The 20,298-nt window shown below is 39.6% G+C and overlaps 1 protein-coding gene across 1 annotated transcript in view; it reads left to right on the top strand.

Moving 5' to 3' along the window:
* The window catches only part of RNF175 (ring finger protein 175), a 73,895-nt gene that overhangs the window by 29,521 nt on the left and 24,076 nt on the right, over nt 1–20,298 (top strand). Inside the window, 3 exon segments of the mRNA XM_028492553.2 lie at nt 84–172; nt 13,063–13,170; nt 17,400–17,523. Of these exon segments, the coding sequence (XP_028348354.1) occupies nt 84–172; nt 13,063–13,170; nt 17,400–17,523 (321 nt within the window).

The raw sequence follows: 20,298 nt of genomic DNA, 5'->3' as shown, positions 1-20,298 counted from the left end.
AGAAACTAACACACTATTGTAAAGCAATTATACTCCAATAAAGAAGTTTAAAAAAAAAAAAAAAAAAACTTTACTGGTGGTGATTTCTGTCTATGTGGGGAATGTTCTCAGTTATTACCAGCTACATCCTCTTCAGCGCTACCCGAAAACCCCTCTCAGGGAGAACACCACAGTATGTATTCCACTCATTCTTTCCCCACCACACCCTTAATTTTAACCATTAGAAAGTACATTTAATTTCCATTTTCCTGATGGGGAGGAGGTTATTACACCTCTTTGACCCTTTGTAGCAAAACTGGAGATTTGCTCTACTGCTGTGCATTCACATTCCTATTTAATGGTGATTCCAACATGTCTGTGAAATTTATTATTTTAGACATCAGCTAGTGAAGGCCTGGAGAAAGAGAAGTGAAACTATTGTTTAACTTTTTTAGAGCACTATTTGCATGTTGACTTTTAGCTCAGCATTTTAGTGGACCCCATGCTAAGTCACGTCACATACATTTTATCATAAAGCTAGAGTTAGAAGTTTGTACTTCTAACAACTACGTATGTATTTTATGTCTGATAAATCATGAGTAATGGACAAGCTATTACTCTCATAACAAATGAGGCTTTAATATTCCAACGCTCACTTTAATTACCATTGCCAACCTCTTGAAATGTATATAATTCCATCAGATCATCCACAAATCTTTCCAAAGGGCTTATAATCTCATAATGTGTCCACAAGTTTGTTCTTGCTCTCTGTGTTCTTGTTCTGAACAAGATCTGACTCCAATCCAGATAAAACTGATGAGATGAAGAGAAAATGTGTAGTGTTCAATGATAATAAGGCAATGTCAAATTTTAACCTGTGTAGGAGGATAAATCATAAGCTTCTATGAAATATTTTTATGATTTTTTAGCCATTCAGGTATTCTTTTTTAATCCTCTAGAAAAGTGGGAGAGACAAACATCAATTTTTTCTTCTACTTTGGAGAAGGAAAATATATTCAGTGAGAGAAACCAGATAAATAAATGTCAAGATAAAGATTGAAATTCAAATAAATGAATTCTGGTTTATGAGTATCTTAATTTAATCCCATTTGGGGAAGAGCTTTAGGGTGGTATTAAGAGACCTTCTAAATTGGCCAGTTTGGAGTTTTACACAGCCTTTGTAGGGCCTGGTTTATCCATCAGTAAATGGACATATGGTACCCTTTCTCCTTCTTACAAAATGTAAGTTGTTTAAAACTTGTGAAAGGGATCTAAGTTTTGGATGAATTGAAATTTACTGGTTTTCATTCCCTGAACATAATCCATATTCTATTTCAATGAGAATGGTTCCCTTTTCTACTGTATAATGAATTACCTGAGCTAAATGCTGTATTTCTGTGCACAGGAAGAGGAACTCCAATACCAAAAATATGCAAATGCGGCCTCATGGCCCTTCCCAGCTCCTACATCTCAGACGACCAGGGCCCATGCTGTCTGCTGCTCATGCTCACTGTGCTCCCACTCCAGCTTCTTCAGACTGCTCAGCTCTGAGCCCTGACACAGGCTGAGAGCCAAGATGCTCCACTGACATCTTAAGAGACAACAATGGGAGAGGCTCATTAAGGCCCCATTTCTTCCTAGATAAAGAAGCCCCAGTTCATGAGACGTAGTACACCCTAAGGATCTTTATGGATCGTTGCTTATTCATCATATTATAGGTAAGTCTCATATTAGCTATGTTCCATTTGGAAGTGGAGGATTTCATGACAAACGAGGAAAGCTGGTTGGAGCAAATTGGCATGATGCAGAAGGCAAACCCAAGAAGAGTCTCCAGTACCAACGCCATTTAAAAACTGGCTGTTCCTCTCCCAGAGTATACCAGGGCTCCTCTGTGGAAAAGAGAACAGAGAAAGGGAAGTGGGTTTCCTCTCTACTATAGTTGGGTTGTCTGTCAAGCAATATTCAGGCTCAAAAACAGGCCACAGGTCAGCCACAAAGAGCTGGGCTCGATCACATCAACTCCAACTTAAGGCCAAGCTTCCCTTTGTGGAGGCTGCTCTGACACCAACACAATTTCTAATCTAGCATATCTGCGTCCAGTGTAATCTGAGCAGCAAGGAAGTTCTGGGCTTTACAAACTCATACCGCCAATAAGCAGGAAGATTTGGGTGGGGGGAGGGAGGGGTACATTTGGAAAACATAACACAACCATAACAACAATATGACATATTGAGTTACTACATTTTCTCACATAATCTTCAGGACTGCTTTAGGATCTGGTGCTACCCTCCTCACTTCATAAATGAGGCAATCACAGTTCAGAAATGCTAAATAGGGTGGCCAAGGTCGCACAGGTAGTAAGCCAGGGAGGCCAGAATCAAGCCAAGGACTACTGGAATGCAAAGCCTCTGCCCCAAGAGCATGCTGTGTCTTAATTACATCAACCAGCTGCTTTGCACAGAGAAACCCTGCAGTTTAAACAGTTATTAATCAGACACACCTCTAATGCTGGTACAACCTTGAGATGGGCAGAAAGTACGTGTGGAGTTCAGGGAAGCCCACTCCGGTGCTGCCAATGTTGTGAGGGTTGGAGAGGATATCCTCTCAGAGCTGCCACTTTTCCCACTTGTCCCATCATCACCCTTTTTGGCAACATTAACTTCTGCCTTTATCTCGGTGCACTGAACAATGCTCCACAGTGCTCAGCACTGGCAAGTCATAAGGACCGATGGCCCAGGGAGTCACTGTGGCAAAAAGACGCCAAAAGCCCTTTCTGGCTCCCTTTGGAGATGACACAGCCTCATAGTGATTTAAGATACCTTGTGCAGCCCATGTGAGTTTCCTGCTCCAAGTAACTCTCCATTGTTGACCCCTCTGATGAGGCAGGATTACACCTATAGGAGAAGGTGCTGTCCAGATAACTCTTGTATGTCACTTGCTTGAAGTGGAGAAAGCATTTCACCATAGAAATAATGTAAATGACAAATCATTTCTCAGGCAAGCCCACAAACCCCCATTTAGATCATGTTTCATAAGGTCCCTTCTAACTAACCAGAACTCAGTGAAGCATAGTATCTTTTAAAATAGCTCTGGCCCCAACCCACACCCACTCCAGCCATCCTGCCAAGGCAGCCCAGACCCAGCATGCCCTAGGAAATCCCCAGCCCTTGCCCACTCCAGCCCTAGCCAGCCTGCCAAAGCTGCCCAGCACACACAGTCCACACAGGGGTGCTACTGCACAAGGCCACCTCCTTCAAGACTGGGAGGTAGCTATTACACCTAATTCATAGAAACAAATACAAAAGGCCAAACAAAATGAGGAGACCAAGGAATTTGAAAGAACAGAACCAGATAAAATTCCAGAAAAAAAAAAACACTAATGAAACAGAGATAAGTAATTTACCTGATAAAGAGTTCAGTTAATGGTCATAAAGATGCTAACAGATCTTGGGAGAAGAATGGAGGAACACAGTGAGAACTTCAACATATAGTTAGGAAGAGAACCAATCAGAGCTGAAGAATACAAAAACTGAAATGAAAAATACAATAGAGGGAATCAACAGCAGATTAGATGATACAGAAGAACAGATCAGTGACCTGGAAGACAGAATAGTGGAAATCACCCAATCAGAACAAAAAGAAAAAAGAATTTTTTAAAATGAGGATATATTAAGGGACATCTGGGACAACATCAAGTATACTAACATTCACATTACAGGGGTCCGAGAAGGAGAAGAGAGGGAGAAAGGGACAGAAAATTTCTTTGAAGAAATAATGACTGAAAAATTCCCTAACCTGGAAAATGAAACAGATATCCAGATCCAGGAAGCACAGAGAATTCTAAACATGATGAATCCAAAGTGATCCACATCAACACATGTCATAATTGAAATGGCAAAAGTTAAAGATAAAGAGAATATTTTAAAGGCAGCAAGAAAAAATAAGTGACATACAAGGAAACCCCCAATTTTTCAGCAGAAACTTTACAAGCCAAAAGAGAGGGGCAGGATATATTTAAAGTGCTAAAAGGAAAAAAACTTATAACCAAGAATACTCTTCCCAGAAAGGTTATCATTCAGAATTGAAGGAGAAATAAAGAGGTTCCCGGGTAAGCAAAAACTAAGAGTTCTTCACCACTAAACCAGCCTTACAAGAAATGTTGATGGGTTTCCTTTAAGTGGAAAACAAATAGCCGTAACTAGACATAAAATATGTGAAAGAAAAAAAATTCACTGGTAAAGGCAAATAGATAGTGAAGGCAGTGGATCAACCACCAGTAGTATGAAGGATAAAGGACAAAATTTGTAAAATAAACTATAACTACAATAAGTAGTTAAGGGATACACAAAGTGAAAAGATATAAAATTTGATGCCAAAACCATAAAACATGGGCTGGAGGGGAGTAAAAGTGTAGTACTTCTAGAATGTATTCAAATAAGTGACCATCAGCTTAAAACAAACATCTATATATATATATATGCTTACATGTATATGAAACTCATGAACCACAAACAAACCCACAATAGAAATACCAAAAAATAAAGTGAAAAGAACTCTAACCTAACACTAAAGAAACTCATCAAACCACAGGGGAAGAGACTAAAAGAAGGAGAAAGGAACAGAGCACTACAAAAATGACCAAAAAACAATTAACAAAATGGCAATAAGTACATACTTATCATAAGAACTTTAAATGTAAATGGAATAAATGCTCCAATCAAAGGACATAGGGTGGCTGAATGGATAGAAAAACCCAAACCCATTTATATGCTGGCTTCACATCAGATCTAAAAACACACATAGAATGTATTCAAATAAGTGACCATCAGCTTAAAACAAACATCTATATATATATATATATATGCTTACATGTATATGAAACTCATGAACCACAAACAAACCCACAATAGAAATACCAAAAAATAAAGTGAAAAGAACTCTAACCTAACACTAAAGAAACTCATCAAACCACAGGGGAAGAGACTAAAAGAAGGAGAAAGGAACAGAGCACTACAAAAATGACCAAAAAACAATTAACAAAATGGCAATAAGTACATACTTATCATAAGAACTTTAAATGTAAATGGAATAAATGCTCCAATCAAAGGACATAGGGTGGCTGAATGGATAGAAAAACCCAAACCCATTTATATGCTGGCTTCACATCAGATCTAAAAACACACACTGACTTAAAGTAAAAGGATAGAAAAAGATATTCCATGCAAATGGAAACTAAAAGAAAGCTAGGGTAGCAATACTCATATCAGACAAAATAGACTTTAAAACAAAGACTAAAACAAAAGACAAAGAAAGGCATTACAAAGTTATAAAGGGGTCAGTCCAAGAAAAGGATATAACATCTGTGAATATTTATGCACCCAACATTAGGAGGACCTAAATACAATATAATAAATATTAACAGACATAAAGGGAGAAACTGACAGCAGTACAGTAAGAGCAAGGGACTTTACTATTCCATTTATATCAATGGATAGATCAGCCAGATAGAAAATCAGTAAGGAAACATTGGCCTTAAATGATTAGATCAGATGAACTTAATAGATATATATAGAACACTGCATCCAAAAACTGCAGAATACACATTCTTTTCAAGTGCACATGGAACATTCTCCAGGATAGATAACATGCTAGGCCGTGTGTCAAACAAGTGTCAATAAATTTAAGAAGATCAAAATCATATCAAGTGTTTTTCCTGATCACAACAGTATAAAAGTAGAAATCAATTACAGGAAGAAAACTGGAAAAAATATAAACATATGGATACTAAACAACTTGCTACTAAATGACCAATGGGTGAACAAAGAAATAAAAAGAAAATCAAAAAACACCTCAAGACAAATGAAAATGGAAACACAAAGATCCAAAATCTATGGGATGCAGCAAATCAGTTTTAAGAGGGAAGTTCATAGCAATACAGGCCAACCTCAAGAAACAAGAAAAATCTCAAATAAACACCCTAAATTTACACCTAAAAGGAACTAGAAAAAGAAGACTAGACAAGCCCAAAGTTAGTAGAAGAATGGAAATAATAAAGATCAAAGTGGAAATAAATGAAATAGAGACTTTAAGAAAATTAAAAAGATCAATGAAACTAAGAGCTGTTTCTTTGAAAAGATAAACAAAACTGATGAACCTTTAGCCAGTCTCATTGAGAAAAAAGGAGAGGGCCCAAATAAATAAAATCAGAAGTGAAATAGGAGAAATTACAACCAATACCACAAACATACAAACAATCATAAGAGACTACTATGAACAATTATATGCCAACAAATTACACAACCTAGAAGAAATGGATAAATTGCTAGAAAAATACAATCTTCCAAGACTGAATAAGGATGAAATAGAAAATCTGAAAAGACCAATTACTAGTAATGAAATTGAATCAGTAATCAAAAAACTTCCAACAAACAAAAGTCCAGGACCAGATGCTTCACAAGGAGTTCTACCAAACATTTAAGAAGAGGTAATACTAATCCTTCTCAAACTATTCCAAAAAATTAAAGAGGAAGGAACACTCTCAAACTCAATCTACAAGGCTAGTAATACCCTGATACCAAAACCAGACAAAAACACTACCAAAAAAGAAAATTACAGGCCGATGTCCTTGATGATCATAGATGCAAATATCTTCAAAAAATATTAGGAAACCAAATTCAACAATATATTAAAAGGATCATACACCATGATCAAGTGGGATTTATTCCAGGGATGCAAGGATAGTTCAGCATCCACAAATCAATCAACATGATACACCACATTAACAAAACAATGGATAAAAATCAAATGATCATCTCAATGGGTTCAGAAAAGGCATTTGACAAAATTCAACATCCATTTATGATAAAAACTCTCAACAAAGTCAGTATAGACGGAACATACCTCAACATAATAAAGTCCATTTATGACAAACCCACAGCTGACATCATACTCAACAGTGAGAAGCTGGACACTTCTCCTCTAAGATCAGGAACAAGACAAGGATGCCCACACTCATCACTTTTATTCAACATATTGATAGTTTTGGAAGTCTTAGCCACAGCAGTCAGAGGAGTAAAAGAAATAAAAGGAATCTAAATTTGAAAGGAAGAGGTAAAACTGTCACTGTTTGCAGATGACATGATACTATACATGGAAAATCCTAAAGATGTCACGAGAAAACTACTAGAGCTCATTAATGAATTTGGTAAAGTTGCAGGATATAAAATTAAGAGAAAGAAATCTGTTGCATTTTTATACACTAGCAATGAACGATCAGATATAGAAATTAAGGAAGCAATCCCACTTATCATAGCATCAAAAAGAATAAAATACCTAAGAATAACCTACCTAAGGAGGTAAAAGACCTGTAGTCAGAAAATTGTAAGACACTGATAAGAGAAATTGAAGATGACACAAATAGAGAGATATACTGGGCTTATGGATTGGAAGAATTAATATTGTTAAAATATCCATACTACCCAAGGCAATCTACAGATTCAATGCAATCCCTATTAAAATACCAATGGCATTTTTCACAAACAGTCCTAGAATTTGTATGGCATCACAAAAGACCCCAAAAGGCCAAAACAATCTTGAGAAAGAAGAACTGAGCTGGAGGTATCACACGCCCTGATTTCAAACCATACTACAAAGCTATAGTAATCAAAACAGTATGGCACTGGCACAGAAACAGACACTTAGATCAGTGCAACAGAATAGAGAGTCCAGAAATAAACCCATGCTAATATGGTCAATTAATCTACAATAAAGGAGACAAGAATATACAATGGAGAAAAGACAGTCTCTTCAGTAAATGGCATTGGGAAAACTGAACAGCTACATGTAAAAGAATGAACCTAGACCATTTTCTTACACGATATACAAAAATAAACTCAAAATCGATTGAAGGTTTAAATGTAAGACCTGAAACCATAAAAATCCTAGAAGAAAACATAGGCAGTACACTCTTTGACATCAGTTTTTGCAATATTTTTTTGATCTGTCTCCTCAGGCAAGGATAACAAAAGCAAACTTAAACAAATGGGACCACATCAAACTAAAAAGCTTTTGCACGGCAATGGAAACTATCAACAAAAATGAAAAGGTAACCTACTGAATGGGAGAAGATATTTGCAAATGATACGTTCGATAAGGGCTTAATCTCCAAATATATAAAGAACTCATACAACTCTATCAAAAACCAACAATCCATTTTAAAAGTGGGCTAAGGACATGAATAGACATTTTTCCAAAGAAGACATACAGATAGCCAACAGGCACATGAAAAGATGCTCAACATCAATCATCAGGGAAATGCAAATCAAAACCATAATGAGATATTATCTCACACCTCTCAAATGGCTATTATCAAAAAGACAAGAAGTAATAAGTGTTGGCAAGAATGTGAAGAAAAGGGAACCCTTGTGCACTGTGGGTGGGACTGTAAACTGGTGGAGCCACTATGGAAAACAGTATGGAGGTTCTTTAAAAAAATGTTTAAATACAATTACTATACCATCCAGCAATTCCTCTTTTGGGTATTTAACCAAAGAAAACAAAAACACTAATTTAAAAAAAATGTGTGCTCCCCCATGTTCATGGCAGCATTATTTACAATAGCCAAGATATGGAAGCAGCCTAGGTGTCCATCAATAGCTGAATGGATAAAGAAGATGGGGTATATACCCACGATGGAATATTACTCAGCCATTAAAAGTATCAAATTTTGCATTTTGATTGGACAACATGGATGGACCTAGAGGGCGTTATACTAAGTTTAAAAGTCAGACAAAGACAAATACCATAAATTACTTATATGTGGAATGTAAAAACAAACAAACAAACAAATAACCAAACATAACCAAACAGAAACAGAGTCATAGATACAGAGAACAAACTAGTGGTTGCCACAGGGGAAGGGATTGGAGGAATGGGTGAAATAGGTGAAAGGAATTAAGAAGTACAAACTCTGGGACTTCCCTGGTGGTCCAGTGGTAAAGAATCCATCTTACAATGCAGGGGATGCAGGTTTGATCCCTGGTCAGGGAACTAAGATCCCACATGCCTCGAGGCAACTAAGCCTGCATGCCACAACTACAGATCCCACGCACCCTGGAGACTACGTGCCACAACTAGAGAAGAGGAAAACTTGCTCGCCACTAGAGAGAAGCCCGCGCACCACAATGAAGAGGGCTCGCACTGCAACAAAAGATCTCGCATGCCTCAATGAAGATCCCACGTGCCGCAGCTACGCCCCGAGGCAGCCAAAAATAAATTAAATAATTTTTTAAAAAAGAAGTACGAACTTCAAGTTATAAAGTAAGTAAGTTACAGGAATGCAACGTACAGGCATACCTTTGGTGTCGGGTTCCAGACCACTGCAATAAAGTGAATTTCACAATAGAGTGAGTCACACAAGTTTTCTGGTTCCCCAGTGCACATAAAAGTTTACACTATATATGCTTACACTATATATGCTTACACTATACTGTAGCCTATTAAGTGTGCGATAGAAATAGATTCAAAAAAATGATGTACATACCTTAATTTTTAAATATGTATTGCTAAAATGTGCTAACCATCATCTGAGCCTTCAGCAAGTTTTAATCTTGTTGCTGGCGGAGGGTCTTGCCTCCATGTTGGTGGCTGCTGACTGATCAGGGTCGTGGTCACTGAAGGCTGGGGCTGCTGTGGCCATTTCTTAAAATAAGACAGAGAAGTCTGCCGCATCGATTGACTCTTTCTTTCATGGACGATTTCTCTGCAGCATGTGGTGCTGTTTGATAGCATTTTACCCACATAGAACTTCTCTCAAAATTGGAGTCAGTCCTCTCACACCCTGCCACTGCTTTATCAACTGAGTTTATGTAATATTCCAAATCCTTTGTTGTCATTTGAACAGTGTTCACAGCATCTTCACCAGGAGAAGATTCCATCTCAAGAAACCACTTTCTTTGCTCATCCATATGAAGCAATTCCTCATTTGTTCAAATTTTATCAGGAGATTGCAGCAATTTGGTCGCATCTCCAGGTTCCACATCGAATTCTAATTCTCTTCCTATTTCCACCACATCTGCAGTTCCTTCTTCCACTGAAGTCTTGAACCCCTCAAAGTCATCCCTGAAGGTTGGAATCAGCTTCTTCCAAACTCCTGTCAATGCTGATATTTTTACCTGTTCCCATGAATCACAAGTATTCTTCATGGCATTTAGAATGGTGAATCCTTTCCAGAAACTTTTTTATTTACTTTGCCCAGATCCATCAGAGGAATCACTATTTATGACAGCTATAGCCTTATGAAATGTACTTCTTACATAATAAGAATCGAAAATTGAAATTGGTCCTTGATTCCTGGGCTGCAGAATGGATATTGTATTAGTAGGCATAAAAGCATTAATCTCATTGTCCATCAGAGCTCTTGAGTGACCAGGTGCATTGTCAATGAGCCGTAATATTTTGAATCTTTTTTTCTGAGGAGTACTAAGTATTCAGTAAACCGTGTTGCAATCAGATGTGCTGCCATGTAGGCTTTGTTGTTCCATTTATAGAGCAGAGGCAGAATAGACTGAGCATAATTCTTCAGGGCCCTAGGATTTTCAGAATGGTAGATGAGCATTGGCTTCGACTTAAAGTCACCAGCTACATTAAACCCTAACAAGAGCGTCAGCCTGTCCTTTGAAGCTTTGAAGCCAGGCATTGACTTCTCTTCTCTAGCTGTGAAAGTCCTAGAAGCCATCTTCCAACAGAAAGCTGTTTTGTCTACATTGAAAATCTGTTGTTTAGTGCAGCCACCATCATTAATTATCTTAGCTAGATCTCCTGGATAACTTGCTGCTTCACCTTGCACTTTTGTGTTACAGAGATAGCGTCTTTCTTTAAATCTTATGAGCCAACCTCTGCTAGCTTCAAACTTTTCTTCTGCAGCTTCCTCACCTCTCTCAGACTTCAGGGAATTGAAGGGAATTAGGGCCTTGCTCTGGATTAGGCTTTGGCTTAAGAGAATGTAGTGGCTGGTTTGATCCTCTATCTAGACCACTAAAACTTTCTCCGCATCAGCAATAAGGCTGTTTCACTTTCATTTCTGTGTTCACTGGAGCAGCACTTTTAAATTCCTTCAAGTACTTTTCCTTTGCATCCACAACTTGGCTCACTGTTTGGTGCAAGAGGCCTAGCTTTCAGCCTATTTCTGCTTTTGACATGCCTTCCTCACTATGCTTAATCATTTCTAGCTTCTGATTTAAAGTGAGAGACACACAACTCTTCCTTTCACTTGAACACTGGGACCACTGTAGGGTTATTAATTGGCCTGATTTCAATATTGTTGTGTCTCAGGGAATAGAGAGGGCTGAGGAAAGGGAGAGAGATGGGGGAATGGCCAGTGAATGGAGCAGTCAGAACACACACAATATTTATCAATTAAGTTTGCCATCTTACATGGGTGTGGTTTGTGGTACCCCAAAACAATGACAGTAGTAACATCAAAGATCACTGATCACAGGTCATCATAACAAATATAATAATAATGAAGTTTGAAATCTTGCAAGAATTACCAAAATGGGACACAGAGACAAAAAGTGAGCAAATGCTGTTGGAAAAAACGGCGCCTATAGACTTGCTCGACAAAGGGTTGACACAAGACTTCAATTTGTAAAAACAAACAAACAAAAAACCCCGCAGTATCTGCAAAGTGCAATAAAGCGAGGTCTGCCTATATAGTTGATAATATAGTAATAACTTTGTATTGTGATAGATGGTAACCAGACTCATAGTGGTGATCATTTTGAATGCATAAAAATGTCAACTCACTATGCTGTACACCTGAAACTAATATAATATCATAAGTCAACTATACTTCAATAAAAATTTTTAATAAATAAATTAAATAATGCTGAAAACATTGCATCAGTATACCATAGAACATAAGCATTTGGTGCAATGTCTCCAACAGGGAAGAGGTTGGGGAAGGTGAGAGTTGGGGACAGGGCTCCAGGGATCAGAGGTAAAAGGGGGGGGGCCAAGTCTTTCAAGGGAGACTCTGAATGAAGTTTGGGGTGAAATGCAGGAGAGGGGCTTCAAGAGGATGAGGAGGGAAAGGGCTGAGGGCGAACAGGGCCCCCTGCCATTGTTCACCCTTGTGTGCAACGTGCCAGCACCCCCTATCTTCTCTGGGCACCAAGCCTGGGCCCCCCAGCCCTCCTCCTTCCACCCTCTCTTCTTGTTCCAGTGGGCAGGGCCCTTGTACCATGGTGTCCCAGGAATGGAGCTGTGCCCCCATCCTCTTCCCACATTCTCTCGGGCATGAAGCAGCCGTGTGGCCTTTCTGTAGTTTTTCTAAGGGCTTTTACTGCCTGGAATGAGGGCAATGAACAGGGTACATGGCTCCTTCTACATCATCTCCACTCTTGCCCTCCATCTCCATACTCTTCCTTCTCCACTTGGACCCTGTGGGAAGGGGGGAAGGCCTTAGAAGTCATAATGGTGAGTGTGGGACACAAAAAGGACCCATCCACATAGCAGAAAGAACAAGTCTGAAACACTCTTGTTCCAGGACTGTGGGGTGGGGTGCTGTCTGAGTGGAGAGGCGATGGGGTGAGGGCTGGTGAAGGCTGCCCTGGGGCTGGGGCAACAGGAGCAGGAGGGGAGAGAAACTCCTGGGGGTCTCCCCTCTAGACTTCTCTTCCCATCTTTTGCTTGCCTCAAAGGTACTCCTGCCAAAACCACTCTAAGCCAACCTAGGGCCAAATGAGAAAAGGAGGAGAGGAAGGTAGGCAGGGTCCCATATAGAATAACCAGTGCTGAAGGCCATTTTTACATGAGGAACATAAATAAGCCACAATGAATTTACATATGCACATACACGGAAACACATGTGTATGATAGTACTGTTTATATACTGCTTGTTGATAGTGTATTTAAACTCGAGATTTTTACGGGGTTTAGCAGATATAATATACTCACGATCTGTATATTGCATAATGAATAGAATTTTAGAAACTAAAAATTGACTTATAACAATGTTCTAAAAAGGTAAAATATTTTATAGTACATCATGTTTTGTGCTTCTCCCCATTTTTTACTCCACAGATTGGTCTACAAATGGTTTCTTCTCATCTACAAAGTCAGCTGTGCATTTGGTGCTGTGGGTTATTTGGCTATCATGTTTACAATGTGTGGATTCAATTTATTTTTCAAGTAAGTATCTCCAATTAAGACATTCATATCTCCAAGCACTTGCTTATAACATTCACCTGGTCAAGTTCTCTGTCTCTGAAAGCCACGTTTGGCCCTATACTTTTCCATGCATATGTTATTTATAGGCCTATCGTTGGTATCATAGATATCACTGGGGAAAACCAGGAGAAAAGGAAGGGAAAACCCACAGATTTAAAAGTTTTCCAAAAATTATAAGCTTTAAAGAGAATCTATACGTGGTCTATAAGTTTAAAAGATCACCATTAAAAGCAGGCTGACAGGGCTTTACTGGTGGCGCAGTGGTTAAGAATCCGCCTGCCAATGCAGGGGACATGGGTTCGAGCCCTGGTCCGGGAAGATCCCACATGCCGCGCAGCAACTAAGCCCGTGCGCCACAACTACTGAGCCTGCGCTCTAGAGCCCGTGGGCCACAACTACTGAGCCCGAGTGTCACAACTACTGAAGCCCGCACGCCTAGAGCCCCTGCTCTGCAGCAAGAGAAGCCACCCAATGAGAAGCCCACGCACTGCAATGAAGAGTAGCCCCCGCTCACCGCAACTAGAGAAAAGCCCGCGTGCAGCAAAGACCCAACGCAGCCAAAAAATAAATAAATAAATAAATTTAAACAAACAAAAAAAAAGTAGGCTGACATTTATGGTAGCGTAATTCTTACGGAACTACAAATTTCCCTTCCACAAAATTTTGAAGTGTCAACTCCTTCTATAGATCTTCCTTAAAACCTCTAGAAGTATGCTATCCAATACATTAGCCACTAGCCTATGTAACTACTGAGCACTTAAATTATGACATAAGAGGTGCTGTAAGTCTAAAATACACATTGGATTTCAAAGACAGCATAAGAAAATAATTTTTCTTTTGATTACATGCTGAGATGATAGTACTCTAGATGTACTGGTGAAATTATTTCATGTGTTTCTTTTTACCTTTTTAGCGTGGCTACAAGAAAACTTTTAATTTTGTCCAATCTATATTTCCACTGGACAGCACTGCTCTAGAATTTTGTTTCTGGTATCCGTGAAATCCCTTTTGCTGGGAGCAGTTAGGAAAAGAGGAAACTGAGTACCGAAACTTTCACTGAAAGAGAGGTGAAGAGATAACAAAACAAGAAAGTCTAAGGAGAAATAAAGGAAATTGGGATAATAATATCTATGACTCAGAACCGTGCTCCCATTGCGAAGATGGTTGCTGAGATGTGCTATGGGTGAGGGTCTCACGGGCAGAGCTGTGTAATCAACAGCTGTGAGGCTGTGTAATCAACCTATGTCCTGGAAAGGGAATGTAAGACATACCACACAGCCATGGAAAACGTCTCAAATGAAAAATTCCCTGGAAGATCTGTCACATCAAAGTTACTTTAAATCTCTAGGACCTTAACAGAAATTCAGAGGCAGAGGTCAGCAACCCTTAACTCATAAAATAAGGAAGACAGGGCTTCCCTGGTGGTGCAGTGGTTAAGAATCCGCCTGCCAATGCAGATGACACGGGTTCGAGCCCTGGTCCAGGAAGATCCCACATGCCGTGGAGCAACTAAGCCCGTGCGCCACACTCTAGAGCCTGTGCTCTAGGGCCCGCGAGCCACAACCACTGAGCCCACATGCCACAACTACTGAAGCCTGCACACCTAAAGCCTATGTTCTGCAACAAGAGAAGCCACCTCAATGAGAAGCCCATGCACCGCAACGAAGAGTAGCCCCAGCTCGCTGCAACTAGAGATAGCCCGTGTGCAGCAATGAAGACCAACGCAGCCAAAAATAAAATAAAATTTAAAAACTACTTTAAAAAGTAATAATAATAAATAAATAAAATAAGGAAGACAATCAGATGGAGAGCCAGCCCTGGGAGGAAGGGCTCTTCCTATGGCAACATAGCAATCTGATTTTATAAGTATTTCATGAAACTTTCAGAGAGGGAACTCCTACCATTCTCTAGCAGGAAACGGATAGAAAATAACTGTACAGATCTATTATTATTAGTTTAAGCTATAGAAAGACACTGATTTAGTTTTTCAGCATACTGTCTGTATTACTTTAATGAATGTAAAAGTATTCATAAGGACTTTTATGAAGTTACTTGGGGATAGAGTTGCCCCAAGATCATTATCCATACAACTTTAAGATCCTTAACCAGGAATTCTACTATAGTGAGGCATTCAAAGAATCTAACCCTTCAGATGGGAAGGAACTATTTTTTTCACTACTAATTTTTGTTGAGCATGATGGTATTAAGATTCTTTTCTGTGGAACCACGAGTTCATTGCTACACTTTTTATCAATTAGATTATAAATACGTGCTCCCCTGGGTATCGAGGGAAGGTCATCTTCATTCTTCCTCACTGCCCCAATTCTCAAATATTGAAAGGATGAAACCACCCGCTGTGTTGGAATTCCCAGTTCACATTACCAAAAGATGGCTGCCCTCTAGGTCTACACAGCTCTCTGCCTTTACCATTTCCTCCTCAAATTAAAAGTACAAAAACTACCAGAAGAAGGTTCCAGAGACAGACTACCCAACGCTTCTCCTCTCTCCACTTCCTTCCCAACTAAGTCAGACCCACCTACATCCATTGCTAGTATTTGAGACTGTTTACAGAGATAGCACATCAAAAGTGCAATGATTAAGATCCAGACATTACATTAGAAGCTAATCATTTACTTTCTTTTTGAATTATTTTTAATACAGCGGGTTCTTATTAGTTATCTATTTTATATGTATTAGTATATATAGGTCAATCCCAATCTCCCATTTCATCCCACCACCACCAATACCCCCCGCCCCTGCTTTCCCCCCTTGGTGTCCATACGTTTGTTCTCTACATCTATGTCTCTATTTCTGCCTTGCAAAACTGTTCATCTGCACCATTTTTCTAGATTCCATATATATGCATTAATGTACAATATTTGTTTTTCTCTTTCTGACTTACTTCACTCTGTATGACAGTCTCTAGATCCATCCATGTCTCTACAAATGACCCAATTTCATTCCTTTTTATGGCTAAGTAATATTCCATTGTATTCCACTGTACCACATCTTCTTTATCCATTTGTCTGTCAATGGGCATTTAGGTTGCTTCCATGACCTGACTACTGTAAATAGTGCTGCAGTGAACATTGGGCAGTGTAAGAGGGTTCCCTTTTCTCCACACCCTCTCCAGCACTTGTTGTTTGTAGATTTTCTGATGATGCCCATTCTAACTGGTGTGAGGTGATACTAATCATTTACTTTTTAAAGAAACATTTACCTTTAAAAAAGAAATAGGGGCTGTCATGGAGAATCCTAGTGCATTTGAAATATGATCCAACTTGCAAAAAGATTTTTTTTATTAACACACGGCAACCACGGCATAGCAGCAAAGGGCCTCAAAATTTGCGCTTGATTCCTGGTTTCGTTTTGTACCAATTGTCATGTTAAGCAAATCATTTTTTCTAAGTCTCCGTTTTTTCAAAGGTAAATTGGGGATAATAATATCTATCTCAAATATTTTTAGGGAAGATAAAGTATTTGAAAGCATTCTGTAAAATCTAAGTTTGATAGCAGGGATTCTCAACCCTAGCTGCTGTCCTGACGTCACCCCAGGCCACTTAAATTAGAGCCCCTGAAAGTGGGCTCGTGTATCAGTATATGTTTAAATCTCCCCCAGGTGATTCCAATCTACAGTTAGGGCTGAGAACCATTGGACTATTAAAGAGGTTCCTAATGTTAGCAGACCACTGCAATCACCTGGTGTCTGGAGAGCCTCCAAAAATATTGCTGCACAGGCCCCACCCCCAGAGAGCCTGATGTAATTGGCCCAGGGTGCAGCCTGGGGGTGGAGGTTTTTACAAGCTGCCCAGGTTTTTCCACACGCAGCCAAGCTTGAGAACTGCTGGTTAGAGTTGGCTTCTCTCAGCATTGCAGTCCTAAGAAGCCTTTAAACCCTCTCAATAATGACTTTTTCCACTTAGACCTGAGTAGTAAAATTTGAATGGAATTGAGAGAATTTAAAATTCTTTCATTTAAAAAAATACATTAAACAAATAAGTGGGGGGAAATACCACCAAGGCTGTGTTAGCTACCATGGCAGGAAATACTGGGTTGGCCAAAAAGTTCGTTCGGGGTTTTTGACCAAACCGAATGAACTTTTTGGCCAACCCAATAGTTTCCAAGCTGCAGCCCTCACCCATCCCCGTAAATGCCACATCCTTACTTCCCTTCACTGTTGTTTTCAATAGAATCAAGGCTAGAGATTCCATGGATTTGGGCATCGTGCCCTTGTTCTATGGTCTCTACTATGGAGTAATGGGGAGAGACTTTGCAGAGATCTGCTCAGATTACATGGCTTCTACTATAGGGGAAGTGTTGCTTTCATTCTTTGAAATCATTTATGGTACATGGAAAAATGGTCTCATCTTACACATCTGCATCCATTTTCAAAAACAGATAAGTCTTTTTTGGTTCTCTCAGCCCAACTGCTCCCTGGATTCTCCTGGCATCAGATTATCTGGAAGTAACCATGTCTAGCATACTCCAATTGCCAACATATAAAGGATTTGTAAAAATTAATCTAAAAAAATTAAAATAAAGGATTAGTAAAAATTCAGCAATAACAAAAACACTTGATCTCTGCTAATGCAAATAAAAGTCATATTTGATGCACATAAAACACTTTAGAATCAACCAATGCCTCAGAGTAATACTCATCATAAAGATATGATGTTATCATTATCATTATACAGCAGTTATCATTATACAGCATTTGAAGAAGTAGAAGACAAAAGAAGTGTGCTAAATGTATTCTAACTGTAATATTCTTCCCTGGAATTTAAAAAAATCTCTAATAGTTTTTTTTTTAACTCTCTTAAAATTAAAACTCAGAATGGACATACTTTCTGGTTAGATGGATTCCAGATTCAGATATTAGGAGTATCCATCTGTGTCTAACACATGTACATCTCTTAAAAACTTGCATACCAAGGGCTCCAGGGAAGACCCAGTGGTTTCAGAAATTCCACATCTCTGCCCTCTACCAGTCTTTTGGTACACAGCCAGATGTAAAATGGAAAAGCCAGTGTGAGTGGCAAGAGAAGAGTGAACTTCTGGACTGTTGTTCTCCCTCTCTTTATGGGACAGGACTGAGTAAACAAGACCTTGACTTCATCCCCCATCTCTGTAGGCTCCATCTTACTCTTTTCCTGGAGCCTGGAATCCAACTTCTATAGTGAAATTCTGGAATTGCCCTGCTATGCCTAATCTCTGAGACAAGTGCCTTTCTTATAAGGTTTAAGGTGAGCAGAGGAGGGAGCATTTTCACTCCTAGTTCCTCCAACAAAAACCAGAGCCATCCTCCCTTTAAAAAATTCCCAAAGGCCTCTTGTGCTTGTTTAGGGACAGGAGAGGAAGAGAAGAGTTGTATGTCCTGTGTTCTCCAGTGGACCAGGAAGAAGAGATTTAACCTGGCAAGACAACCAAGTCTTTAAGCATCAGTATCCTGGAGATTTCTCACCTGACCCCACCCCACCAGTCTTCAACATCTTGTCATCTCCTGTCATCCTCTTTCCAACCACCAGATACATAAAAACCCCTGCCTCGAGCCATTGGCACAGCCATCTGTGACTTAAACTGATGGCGTGTGGGGGTGGGAGTGGGGGTGGGGGTGCGTGCACACTTGTGACAGAGGTAAAGAGGAAGCAAAGGATGAGCACTCTCCATTCTCACCCCAGCGCCTAAGCCCCACACTAATTGTCAGACTCTGGGAGTGGAGCCAATGCATCTGCTTTGTTTTAAAAGCTCCCTAGGAAAAGGAATGGGCTATTAAGCCATGCCAAACTTGGATGAATTGTAAATATATATTGCTAAGTGAAAGAAGCCAGCCTGAAAAGGCTACATACTATACGATTCCACTTTTATGACAATTTGAAAAAGGTACAGCTGTGGAGACGCTAAAGAGATCTGTGGTTGCCAGGGGGTTAGGGAGGGAGAAGGGTTGAATGTGTGAAGCACAGGTAATTTGTTAGGGTAGTGAAGTTATTCTGTATGAAACTCTAATGGTGAATACATGACACTATGCATTTGTCAAAATCAACAGTATTTTACAGCGGAAAGGGTAAACCTTAATGAATGCAAATCTTAAAAAAATCATTTAGGATGTCAGGGAATGCCAGGATAGAATGCAGACTGTGACAAAAGAGTTTAACTGTATTACAAATGTATGAAATAACCTCACTGAAGGGAGTGGGGGGAAAGTGCTGACCTAAGTCACTTTGAAATGAGTGGAGATCTAAGATTAAAAGCAAAAGGAACTATACATAAGCACTGTATGCTAGTTCATAAAGTAGTTTCCCTCAGGGCTCTGGGTTAACAATTTTGATACGACTATACACGTATACTGGAATTGGACTACCAAGTAAATGGAAGACCGATTGTGGGAGCTACATTTCTTACTCTCAGAAGCTTACATACAAACAAGGAGAAAAGGCTAGAATGATCTATGTAGTAATGGGTTAGTCAAAGACCTCAGTCTGAACTCATGTTTAGCTTAATGTATCTTAATGTAGATGATACATATAGAAATATTTATAGATATGTGTACACACACGGGTTAGTATATACAGACATATTTCCTTGCTCTGTCAGCTACGAAGCCCTAGAAGCAATGACACCTCAGTAGCAGTGAGCACACCTAGTACCCAGATCTCGGTTTCTAATACCATTCTATAATAAGAGGAAGCAGTGCTTCTTGGAAAAATGGCTGATTCTGATCTTGGCAGGGAATATACAGTATGAGCCTGGAGTATCTTGTAGTGTCAGAAAGTAAGGAAGTGCTCAAAAAAACCCCACACAAGAAAAAACCCACAGTGATGGGGATATGTCAAAGAGACACAGAAGCCAACTGAAAGAGATCCCAATGGCCAAAGCTGAAACAATTTGAGCAACACAATGGTAGGTAGTAGTAGTAGTAACAGTATTGGGTTATAACTCAAAGTATAGAATAAGGGGCTTCCCTGGTGGCGCAGTGGTTGAGAGTCCGCCTGCCGATGCGGGGGACGCGGGTTCGTGCCCCGGTCCGGGAAGATCCCACGTGCCGCGGAGCGGCTGGGCCCGTGAGCCATGGCCGCTGAGCCTGCGCGTCCG

Source organism: Physeter macrocephalus, chromosome 7 (genome assembly GCF_002837175.3).
Source record: "Physeter macrocephalus isolate SW-GA chromosome 7, ASM283717v5, whole genome shotgun sequence".
In the NCBI taxonomy this organism is placed as follows: domain Eukaryota; kingdom Metazoa; phylum Chordata; class Mammalia; order Artiodactyla; family Physeteridae; genus Physeter; species Physeter macrocephalus.
The sequence above is the reverse complement of the archived record's forward strand: the minus strand, read 5'-3'. Positions and strand labels throughout refer to the sequence as shown.